Source organism: Cynoglossus semilaevis, chromosome 17, assembly GCF_000523025.1.
Source record: "Cynoglossus semilaevis isolate Cse_v1.0 chromosome 17, Cse_v1.0, whole genome shotgun sequence".
Taxonomy (NCBI): domain Eukaryota; kingdom Metazoa; phylum Chordata; class Actinopteri; order Pleuronectiformes; family Cynoglossidae; genus Cynoglossus; species Cynoglossus semilaevis.
In genome coordinates, this window is record NC_024323.1 from 3,599,807 (window position 1) to 3,612,076 (window position 12,270).

Here is a 12,270-nt window from a genome sequence, read left to right on the forward strand (position 1 = left end):
AGGGTAAGAGCTTGTTTTGTAATCAGGAGTCTTACAGATAGGTTACACACAGAATGGAAATGTGGAAATTTGTTTTTTCAATTTTCATTTAGAAAAACGCAGATCCTCTCTGGGACGAGAGAGCAGATTACGTGCAAGAGAAGAATTACTGTTTTCAATGGAAAAGATTTGCGGTAGATAATAAAAATACAGATGGTTTAAAATTGTATTTGATTATTATTTTGTATTATTTAACGATGATGTCATACACATCTGCAAAAGACTAAATCATATCACACTACCGCAATGAAAAAAAAGCCTTTATTTTAAATATCTTTCAAGTAAAATATTGAACATCCTCCATCAAGGTTGTTTTTTTGTTTTTTTTTTCTTGATATTTAATTTTACGCTGTTTTGTTGTCTTTCTGGTCTATTAATTTACAGATTTGTTGTTTATTTTGCGTGTTCTCCTTGGCACACTAGTCTCCTTTAAAAGGCAAAAACACATAATGTTTAACTGGACACAGAGAGTGTTTGTCTGTATATGGGACGATGTGATAGGCCAAGGTGTCCTCCGACTCCTTATAGGACTGCTGGGGTGGGCTCCCACTCCCCCGGTGACAATAAACAGAGATTAAGCGGTGGAAGAGCCATGAATAAATTTCAACTGCTCGTTGTGTCCTTGGTATTACTCTGAAGTTTAATGTTTTGCTATATATTTTCTAAACCTCCTCTAAAAGAGTTTTCTTTGAGAAGACCAGGCTCAGATCCATCTATGTCTGAGTCCTGAACATTAGCTCCTGGGTCAAATCTTATGACCACATACAGCACAGTCATAAACGTTCATCTTCTTCTCTCAGATATCTTGCCCAAAACCTCAGAAAATCTTTGGACTTCAGTGTTGAGAGGCGTGTGTATCGGCTAATAACTAAAGAATCTCAGCGTAGAGTAGTCCGTCGCTGCATGGACCATGTTTAGATCAGACGTGCCACCAGCTGGGGGCAGTAAAGCCTTCAGCCATAGCCTTACTGTATTATATTCTTTCTTCAGTATAAAAATCAATCTTTTTCAGCACCTCAGCGGGAACGGCCAATAATAAAAATAAATCCTGTTTTTAAGGAGACATTAATGAAACCTGCAGAAATACAACATCTGTGCAACGAGAAACTGTGCTCAGTTGAGAAAGTCATTAGACCATCACTCTCTGCAGAACTCCTCTGCCAGCCCTGAGGATTTCCATTCTTCTGGTGAGGATTAATAAACAGCAGTGAATTTAACACAGACAGGAAAAGCACCTGTTTGGTCGATGAGCTGACAACCATATCTAACTGATCGTCACGATCTCCTGGATTTGTGTGTGTTGTTGCCTATATCTCCCACCAGGTGGTTCTGCGTGGGATTATGAATTAGTATTCTATCTACAGACAGTGAGCGTGTGCAGGAAACCGTGGAGGCCGTGTTGGTCGTCAACTGATCTTTATGTAAAGCTGCAGCGCAGCCACAGCAGGATGTCAAGTGTTGTGTGAATGTACAATAGTCTGTCCTGAAAGAGGATCTCATATATTCTAGCCAGGCCTTTAAAGTGGCGACGAAGCCTTGAGCAGGAAATTACACTTGATCCTTGATGTGTTAGGAGGTTCCTTCCAAAGGTTGACACTGTAATTAGGAGGTCACTGACTGGTCACACAGTCCCATTAAGAAGGTGGAAGAGGTTCAAGTAGCCTCCCACTGGACACGAGGGGTATTGATCCCAGTCCGCCGTAAAGCCCATCACTGGATCTATTTTTCCAGGGATGTCCACATTTACCTCCCATTCTGGGCTTATAATGATGTCATCCGGCCAATGAAAAGGCCAAACTGTTTAACTGCAATTAATTACAACTCAGATGAAATTTAATACCCAACAATAATGATGTTACGTCACTATCCTTACAGTGATGTACAACTGAGTTGGGTTAATTTTTTTTTATCCCTCCCTCTGGATGAAATTCTATGAAAAAAGTTAAGCTAACAATTAGCACTTTTTTTGCTCTTTTCCTGAATATAAGTTGCAACTCCGTTTTTGAGTTTCATTACTGCCACCTACTGGATCTATTTACTACTTGTAAATTTTACAACTGCATTATATTTATATTTTGCAACAAAAAAAATTCAAAATAAGATTTCATCCCATCAGCTGATGAGTTTTATGTTTTAGTTATAATTATAAAGACTTCTCTAAAAAAATAGTTCATGTTAAAAGAGGAGCCTTCGCTGTAACTGTCTTTGAATGTGACAAATGTGACAGGTTTCTCAGAAGTCACTGTGGGCTAAAAGTATCATACATTATGAATGTATTTGGTACTTGTACATGTGTTACCTGACGTGATAGAGCCGCAGTAACAGGCTGTTGGTATTCAAGTGACATGTAGGTCGGATATAATGTCTGCTCTCCAGCATGCAAGGAACCTTTGGGAATGAAAGTAAGATGGAATAAATATTTTCACCTCCATGCCCCACTCCAATCATCGGTATTCATCACCTTCAGGGGAATAGTTTAGACGTACAGGATGTAATCAATCTCTGAGTGACTCTTATTCCTGCTCTGTTTTCCTCCATCCATTTGCTCACCTGCACATCTGTGAGCAGATAGAAATAAAGCAAATCATGAAAATGCGAGCGAAAAAAAAAAACGTGTCAGGAAAAACTCCTAACGCACCTTTGTCATTTGATGTCTTGAAGAAAAAGACACATTTTTTTAAAACTAAATTACTCAAATACCATCTTTTAGTCATGAAGGTAAAACGTTTGAAACAAAACCAACCTGTGTGTGAGGTTGACCTGTTGATTATACTGTCATTTCCCAAAGAAACCATTTCTAATAAATGGCAACAACACCAGCTTGGATCCAAAGTGGATTATTTTCCATAAGCCATAATTGCTAAGTTCCTTGTATTGGGTTACGTCCCTCAGACTAAAGCAGATAATAGTCGGTGCTGCAGTGTCTTATTGAAATGTGATGAAAGCCTGAGGCACACAGTTGTTTTAAACCAATCTAATGGACTGTTTACCTCAAATTAAATTTGGAAAAGCCACACACATTCCCTAGGATGAAGTAAAGAGGAGCTGAATTTAATCAGAGTCATCAGATCCTGGTCCATCTCCATCATCCAAGACTGTTTGTGGAAAAAGTAAGAAAACGTCTCAGAAGAACAAAGATGAAATTTGGATTGTGCAGCTTTGAGGGAAAGTGAATTCAATGTTGACAGTGCTTTTGTGAACAAACGACATTTAGATGCTAAGTTGTTTCAGGTCGAGATTCTTTCTCCATCCAAAATATTTCCCTGTTGTTTGGATTTTTTCACAGAAAAGATCCTAATTTTAATTGAACTGATTTCCAAACCTTTCCATCTGAGTCAGTTTCCAAACATTTGCAAATGTTTTAAAACTCTGTTAGCCTTAATGCTAATGCAGAGGAACACAAGATACTCATGATTGACAGATATATAAAATATTTTGGGGGGAGTTTTAATACAATTTGCTGAATTGGCAGAGGTAATTGGGAGAAGTAAATTAAAGGGGACAGAAAAATAGTTTGATTAAAAGCAAAAGAGCTAACGTTCACCCAACTACCAGAAGAAAATACAGCAAAATATAAATATAAAATCACCAACATTTAGCTGAAAGTTTCTAATTTTGACCTCAGTAGTTACCCTCAAATTTAGTGTTGAAATTAACTTTTTAATTGGCCAAAACGGTAGTAATAAAAACTAAAAATTTAACTGTCTTTGGAAATGATTCCAAATGCTAAAAGAGCACATGGAACAAAAGGCAAAACAGTTGTAAAAATGTATTTTCTGCTCTGACTGTCAGCCATAAAAATTAATTATACGAGAGGAGTTTGTGGCCAAACAAAGCCATGGTTTTATTTTTGTCTAAATAACAAACCTGCTATCACGGCTCACATTTAAACCAAACCTGGAAGTACTTCTGCCTCTCCTCTGGATCATTGTCTCTCCAGTGCTGGGTTAAATGTTCTTTTGAAATGAAATCATTCAAGTGAAATTGGGACTTAATGAGAGAACACTTTGAGCCCACCTCGCTACGCCAGGCATCTAGACTCAACTTGGAAAGTGTCTGGTCGTTGCTGCTCGATTGCTGATTTGATTCAGACGAGGATCAGCAGTGAAAAAAACTGAGAGCCTCAGTTCATTTGAGGGCAGAGTTATGCAGATTTGGAGAGAGAGTCACACTCAAGGGGAGGGGGAGTGGGAGGGGGTGCAGGATGAGGAGAGCTTGGAGTGTTGTCTCCTCGGATTAGGGACCCACTTCTCCGCAGCAGCTTCAAACCACCCAGCTGAGCATCTAGCTGTCTGTCAGTGTGTCAGTGCCTGTCATTCATAATGTCTTGTCACAGTCAGACAATAGTGATGATTAATATTATTATTAATATTTTCATTTCACTTTTTTTAAATTAGATTTTCTGGTTGAATTTCTAATTCTGTCTAAAACAGAAATACTTTAGAGAAAAAGAAAGTTTTAACTTAATTATAAAAGATGGAAGAAAAAAAAAACTTCATCCGGCAGTAGTTCTTCATGATGGAAAAATGTATTTTTTGGCCAAAAATACAGTCAGTCTAATTATCCATTTAGATCGAGCTTAATGACTTCCTCTGAACGCCCCGTATTATCTTTTCTTATTTTTTTATTTCACCGTCCATTGGAGTAAAAAGGGCCTAAAAGAAAAACTCATTATTCATCTGTCATCTTGAGTCAGCTATGATTCAGTGTCTCACAGTCAAGTGAGGTCATAATGTTAATTCTCATCAATGTAATAACATAATGTGCTACTGTTATATCATGAAAAAAAGAAAAAAAAGTTGATGTCTTCTTTAGTAACTGCGGGACCGGAGGAGCTGAAGAAGCCATTTTTAAACACAGCCGATGTGAGATGGTTAATGCAGGGGCTTTGGTGGAGGTTGTTAGTGATGCATTATGTAAATCTGTACTGATGTTTTATTTATGATCATTATTATTATTTCCACCGTTTGTATGACTACTAGTTCCTTTCTCTCATTGTCGCTGTGCTTTGGATTCAATGATTCATCTCATTAGTGTCAAACTAATTATAAAAAAAGTAAAAAGTTGCCACAAGAAACTTTTACAGACTCAAAAAAGCATCAAACTGGATTTATGGTGCTGAACAAAAATACTGCAGACCAACGACTCATCTTTGTCAGTCTTGCAGTTGTTTTGTCTGGTGAACTCTACCATGTCCATCACTGTAGGTCTCCTCTCATCTATTCTTATCTCATCCGTTGTTGGCTCGTTTGGCATCTGGTCTTGTTTTTTTGTCTTTATTTTATCTTACAAGCTTTGCTTTTGTTTTTTTTTCCTCCCTCCTCAAACCTTTTGGTCAACCTTTAAACCTTGCGTCAGAGCTTCCGCTCCGACCATCTCGCTGTCTGAGTTATTGGATTTATTCATTGTAATCTGTAATTGATGACACTAATCCGATTGCACATTTAGTTGATTTAATTTGGCATGCTTGTGAGCAGACCGTGCAGGGGTGTTGACAGACTATTAGGCTGTGGTGACGGGGATCTCTCAGACCACCAGGCCACGTGTGTGTGAGCGTGAGAGACAGAGAGGGTTCTGTATTCTGTATGTTACACGGACATGTAGCAGCCATAGTAGATTGGGTTGACCTGATCCGAAGCGTGCGTTCTCGGGGGACTGTGCTCAGTGTGAGAGAGATGATAACACAACTTCTCGTAGAAAGCTAATATGCTCCAACAACCTGACTAATGACGCTCATGCATTAACCAAACCGATGAATCTGGCCTCTCCTCGTTCCCCCGCCGTCGCTGAGTAAGTAAGAACCCAATCCGCTGGGCAACGTGCCACACTTGAAACACGAGGAAAACACTTAATTTGATGAGCGGCTAGCCATTAGCAGCAGCCTTATGACAAGAACGACAAAGAGGCTCATGACGTACACGGGTGAAAATCGAAATTCATGGAGGAGGAAACATTGTTTTTAATATTAGTATTCATTACATTCTAACCAATCAAAGTTTTTTTTTTTAAATTCCTAAAACCTTTCATTAATTTTTCGGAATCCTCAGACGGTGACTTTTAGAGACTTTTTCTACTGTGAAAAGTCTAAATTCTTACCCTTTATAAATCACAGTATGGCAGTACCGATGGTCCAACTTTATTTGTGTGTATCCAGATTCAGCTAAGCTAAAGTGTCCTATCAAAGATGATGTCATCTGTGGCGATGTGTTAATCTCACACTGTCCGTTCACAGCGCTGACATCTTATTCACTAATTGAATACCTCCATGCACATGAAGATATACACCTCATGTTGCTGGGATACTGGGTTAAGCATGCACATGATTAATATTCATTATCAACGGCACACGATGTGTCATTGCGTCCATACCACGCCGAGCATCCTGGGAAGTGATAATAGCACGAGAGCAACGCTGCTCTGGAAGCCTCTCGTAGCTGCGGCAGAAGAATAACTCACTGCTTTGATGAGCACACACGCAAACTCATTGTTCACATCAGGACACAAAGCCAGTCCACGGGCCTCGGGGGATCGAATAAACACAACATCTACTGACCTTTCCCACCAGTATGTTTACAGACAGGCTTAATGGAACACAGAAAAGTTGCTGTTCACTGCTTCGCTTCCCCAAAGGACAATTAAATAGTTCTTTGCTGAAGAGAGCCGCGGTCGGCTTTGGAATCAGCAGCAGGCTGTTAATATTTACAACACAAACTGTATCTGCACTTTGTTTGTTTGTGTTGATTATAATGATTGAAGCTTCCATACCTCCTAATAGTTCTACCAATTTAGCAATCAAAGTAGTCTTGATTTTTCATGACTCCAAAGCATTGTGGTGAACATTCCTTCCCCTGCAGATGGTGCTATAAATGCAGTTTGAATGCTCAGGCAGCACAGTATCACATTTTAGTTCATTTTTAGGTACAAACCTCCCCCCCAAAATGACGGACCTAATGGCCAATAAACCAGCACTTTTCAAGTTTCAGCAGGCCGACTGAAGGTGTACTGGATTACAATAGCACTGAGCTCTGAACCGGACCTGTACACCCCCAAAATGTTCACGACAGCTTTTTGTTGACCACCAGTCTATTGAATTATTAGGTATATATTATTGAATTATTGAATTATTAGGTATTAGGTATATATTTGAATGTTACACTACTACATCTCTAACCTGTGTATTTTATATTTTATATTGCATTACCAAAATATTAGTGAGTATTCAAGGTTGAGCTGTGTGTTAAAGCATTCACCACTTGTGAAGTGGCTACAAATGAATCTGCATTTCTTTATTTCAAGCACAAGATAATTTTATGACAAGTCAATAGTTGAAATAAATATAATTATAATAATATCTAAATAATAAATGTTTCTACATTTTACACGTGTGACACAAAACACATCAACAACATAAAAAGGTCTGTTTCTTCTGGACTGTGGTTAGATTATAAAGTAATAAACAGATCGTCCTCCAGGCATCCACAGCCATCTGTGTCTGCAGTGGAGTCGAGCCCAGCCGTGTCGTCCACATTTGAAGGTGGGGGTGGAATGAACACTGTCACACAGCGCAGGGAGACGAGATATATACATTCACCCAGCCTCCCCTCGGCTTTGCAGAGAATGAGAAAGGAGAAACCTCTGACTCCTTCCACACCTCCGTGGGCCAACCGTGACGTGAGGGGGCTGTGAATGTTGAATCCGTTGTCGAGGAAAAAAAGAGGTTTGTTTAAAAATCTGACTTTTAGTTCTGATGGGGATCACAGATACCAAAAAGATACAGCGAAGAGGAGCATCCATGAGATGGTGTTTGATTTGATCAAGCTGGAACACTGAGTCCAGTCTGCTGACCAACAACCACAGCTTACATCAAGACACAGAAAAGGACCTTCTGAACTTTCTTCTTCTTCTTCTTTTTAATTTTTGAAATGTATGAATGTCCACCAATACAAAAACACAGCAAGATTAAACCATCACTCACGTACATCACTGTTTATTCTTTCAATAGATGAACATAGTACACACAGTACATGTTAAAAACTGTGTTGTAACACAGTCGGCTTTGGACCGACTGCTTCACACACCAAATACACTGTACATCAACATATTCATGAGAGCACACAGTTTACCTTCAGGTTTGAAGAATACATTCAGACAGAACCGCTTTTGGTCCGCTTTTAGGGGAGTGACCCAAGCTGCTGGTTTCAAAAAACATACATGGTTATGGTCACAGCTTGAAGTACATATATTATTTATAAGTTTAAAACAAATGAAATCACCAGTTTCTCAGACAAACACTACAGAGTCATGTTCAACTGCAGGGGCGCAACATTCTTATGGTAACGTGTCAGCATCCGCAAATTCTACTCACACATCCAGCAGCATCCTTGTGTGTGTGTGTGTGTGTGTGTGTGTTATAATATTAGACCGTATGTAACAAATGGATGTAGTCAACTACAAAATTCTGGTTTAACTGCGATCATGTATTTGGCAAACAGAACAGATACTGTGAATCTCACAATGTCAAAAGGAAAGTATTTGTGACCTAATATTTAGCATGTGACATTTAAGTGGCCCAATTATGGTGTGGAAGGAAACAACAATGTCACACTGGGACATCAGAATGCAGCCACAGCATTGCAGATTAATAACATTTAGTTTTTGTACTTCCCTCAAAGGATTCTATTTCTATGACTTCAACTTAAAGGGGATAGAATATAGTTATAGAACAACTGATTATTTAGTTACCACACTGGAATGGTCCACAGGCCACAGTGGCCCAGAAATCCATTCACTAAACATTAAAGGATTTAAAGGCAGAACCACCAGATCAGCTCTCACTCATCTGTGGTCCAGACACTGTCTCCAGAAGACATTGTGAATGTCAAGGGAAACACGAGGCCGCCCATCTGTGTGTCGTGATGTGTTGACACCAAATGTAGAGTGAATTTATCACGTGATTAATCCATGAAAACGATCAATGCGCAGGTTGGGTGTCGAATGAAACAGCTTTCCGTGTGTGGGTTGGGATTGACTCACTTGTTAAAGCAGCGACTAATCACTGACATCACTGATGGCACTATTTAGTTCAGGACATTGTCAGACTGCAGTAACACGAGCGTTTGTTTGAGCGTTGATGATGATGGTTTTAACTTTGCAAGGATTTAAACTGGATCAGTCCATGTCTGAGGTTTCACTTTTACCAAGAGCCTCCGTCCATTTCTCATATACTAGGCTAAGAGCTCCATTTCAGTCCTGGTTGTCTTAATAGGAACAACATCAGTATGAAATATCTCCACATTTTCACTCTTTCTTCTTCAACACTACCCCAGTGTGACGGTCTGGTGTCATTGTTGGTGCTAAGCCACATGAGCCGTACTGTGTGTTTCCTCTCACTCTGTGGGAAAGAACAGGAAGAAACTGTTGATTTTAAAGGCATTTCATTTGTAATGTTGATACTTGGGTGGAGTATAATATTGTGTGTCCTGGGAGTTTAGTCCAATCAGGTCAAAGTAGACATAGATGAGATGAGACTGAGTTTCGTGTTTTGTCCAACAACATGTTACATGTTATTTCTGTGATTTATTTATTGAGCCAGAAACGTCTGCAGGCATCGTCATCATCATCAGGGTGAAGAAAGAATGTTCTTAGACTTTGCTAGAGTTACCACGGATTGATCCACACCTCGGAGGCCGAGGAGTAGAATTCAACTGCAACTCTGATGATGCAATCGAGTGTCGCGGGCGGTAATCAAAGTCAGACGAGACTTATAGATGCAAACAATGAGTTAAACACGCACCGTGGTGTCTCTTTAGAACCTGGCTCATGTTGCATAGCACTTGTAAAGACCTTTTGAGAAGGATGAAAACGAAGAGCACACCTTTTGATTTGTATCCACTGGTCAATATACAAACAACTGAAACATAGACGTGGCGTTATATCTGTCCACGTGTGAAAATGGATGGATTTATTTTGAACCACACTGCCAGTGTGTTACAGTCTGATGTGAGTGTACACCAAGTGTTGTCACCGGTCATGTCTGACTGGACACCAAATGTCAGAGAGTGCTGTTGTCCCTTTTGTCCTAAAGCCTGATATAGCTGTGACACCTATGGATGTCCTGTGGTGTGACACGGTACTGTATATACATCACAGCAGGACTGACTCACGCTGACTGACCCATAGGCTCTACACGAAGCCTGTTGCACTGTTTTACATCAACACTTAGCACCTCGGTCTGTCGCCACTGCTTCAACCCACAGTAACACATGAACATCTGTGGAAAACTGACACTACACACATTCATACCTGACTGAAAATATATATGTATATATATATATATTATATATTTACACATAGAGAGACACATACACACAATAAGAAATATATATATATAACAATAATCAAATAAATCACCAGTTTAACCATATACACTGTATAAACACAGTATTTAGCAGTTATAAATTAACATTGTGCAAAATGTCGTAATACATACATAGTCGAGTTAGTTCTGGCAAAAAAATATGCAACTTAAGAAAAAAAAACACTTTATCATCTTCTTTGTTTGAAAAACAAATGGATGCAATGAATTCAGAAGCGAATGTACCACAGTGAAATTAGTCTTTTTGTCCCAGCATGCTAACTAGCAATTAATTGTTCTACCACTTGTGTTTTGTTCACTTTTCACAGACGCTGCAGACACAGAATAAAGCTCAGTAATGAACGCTGTCTGCTGAGTACATGCTGTTGTGGCACCAACTGATTTTTTTTTTTTTTTTTTTTTTTGGCAATTCCATGGGAAAGATATACAGATATGACTGTACACTGGTCATTTTCAATGCTAAATCCTTGCAGTCTACATGCATGGCTTGGCTTTAACATCACAAACCCACCTTTGAGGACATTTATTTTTCACTTCCTTCATACTTAATGCAGTTCTGCCTTTGCATTTTCTATAGGCTGTTTATTTTTAACCTCGTTTTGAGTGCACTGTCCCACCTTTCAGCTGTCATCTCCAGGGATCAGTGAGCCGCCGTGCAGGTGTTCTTACGGCACAAGCAGGAATTGGAACAACATCCCTCAAAAACTTACCTGGGGCATTTACAGAGCAACATGTGGAGCACTGTGTTTTATTCAAGGGTTTTCCAATAAAAAAAAGGACTTAATTCCCTCTTCTCAAAACACTTAAGGTAGTCAAGTGATGAATATTCAGCTTATATATAATTCATTGTTTACCATTCCCTGACCTCTATTTCAGGTCTATTCAAAAGACAATGAGAACAGCTGCCAATTTCCCATGAGCCCTACCTGAGGCGGCTTGAACACACTGTGGTCCTTTTTTTTTTGATTGAGGTACAGTTAACAGACTTTTTTCTTGACATTTCCCTCAGTTTAGAGAAAGATATTTTACAGGTGTCAGAGCAAAGAGAAAAAGCAGCCTCTTCTTTCTTCTGCCGTCTCCTTTTTGTCACTTGTTTGGTCATTTTGTGTGCATGCAGTTAAATGTCCATTTCGGCTTTAACCACCAGTACCATGGAAATACACATTTGATACACAGCACAAGTAAAAGCAGCGTCTCAAGCGAGGACCAAGCATCCGTATTTTTCCTTTGTTGCCGTTGTGATTTGAGGTTTAAGGTTTTTCTTTGTACTATATTACACATGGCCTAGGGCTCTGTCTTGAGATTTTGTTGTCACTTTGTTCAAACGTGCAGCAGTTTCTCAGGCTGTCGGACCAAACCTGTACACAAATCCATTCACAACGCACACAGCAGTCAGGACCCTCAGCTCTGGACATCTGTCACTGTTTTTTCTCCTTTCTAAGGCTGTGGAGAGTGCTGAGCACTGTTTGTTCTCCCATTGACACCGATCTCTGAGCGAAGGCCACTATAACTGACGACTCTCTGCTGCCAGCTCTTCATAGACGCCAAATGCAGTAAGTCAGAGCCAGATGAGAACTCGTAGCACTCCAAGGTTCTTCACCAAGTCTTGGTTTCCTGCGTCTGTCAGAGTCTGCTCTCTGCGTTTTCTCTCTGAGCCTTGTCCATAAGGGTGATGTCCTCCACCAGGGTGCAGTTACTGATGGTCTCCTTGTGCACCGGAGAGGCGCACTGCTCCTCCCCCTTGCTGTGGACCATACCATTATGGCAGCCAGTCACGAGCATGTGCCTCTCTTCAGGGATGCACACTGGAGCTGAGGTTTTGGTGATGTCCGGTAGGTGAGGCAACCGAGACACGT

At 39.9% G+C, this 12,270-nt stretch overlaps 1 protein-coding gene across 4 annotated transcripts in view; it reads right to left on the reverse strand.

Annotated features, from left to right (window-relative positions):
• Window positions 1-10,795: 10,795 nt before the first annotated feature.
• The window catches only part of gcgra (glucagon receptor a), a 42,559-nt gene continuing 41,084 nt past the window's right edge, over window positions 10,796-12,270 (reverse strand). For all 4 annotated transcript variants that reach the window (XM_025064203.1, XM_025064204.1, XM_025064205.1 and 1 more), the window contains exon 14: window positions 10,796-12,270. This exon is cut by the window's right edge and continues 124 nt beyond it. In XM_025064203.1, coding sequence (XP_024919971.1) covers window positions 12,038-12,270 — 233 coding nt within the window. In that variant the 3' untranslated portion in view covers window positions 10,796-12,037.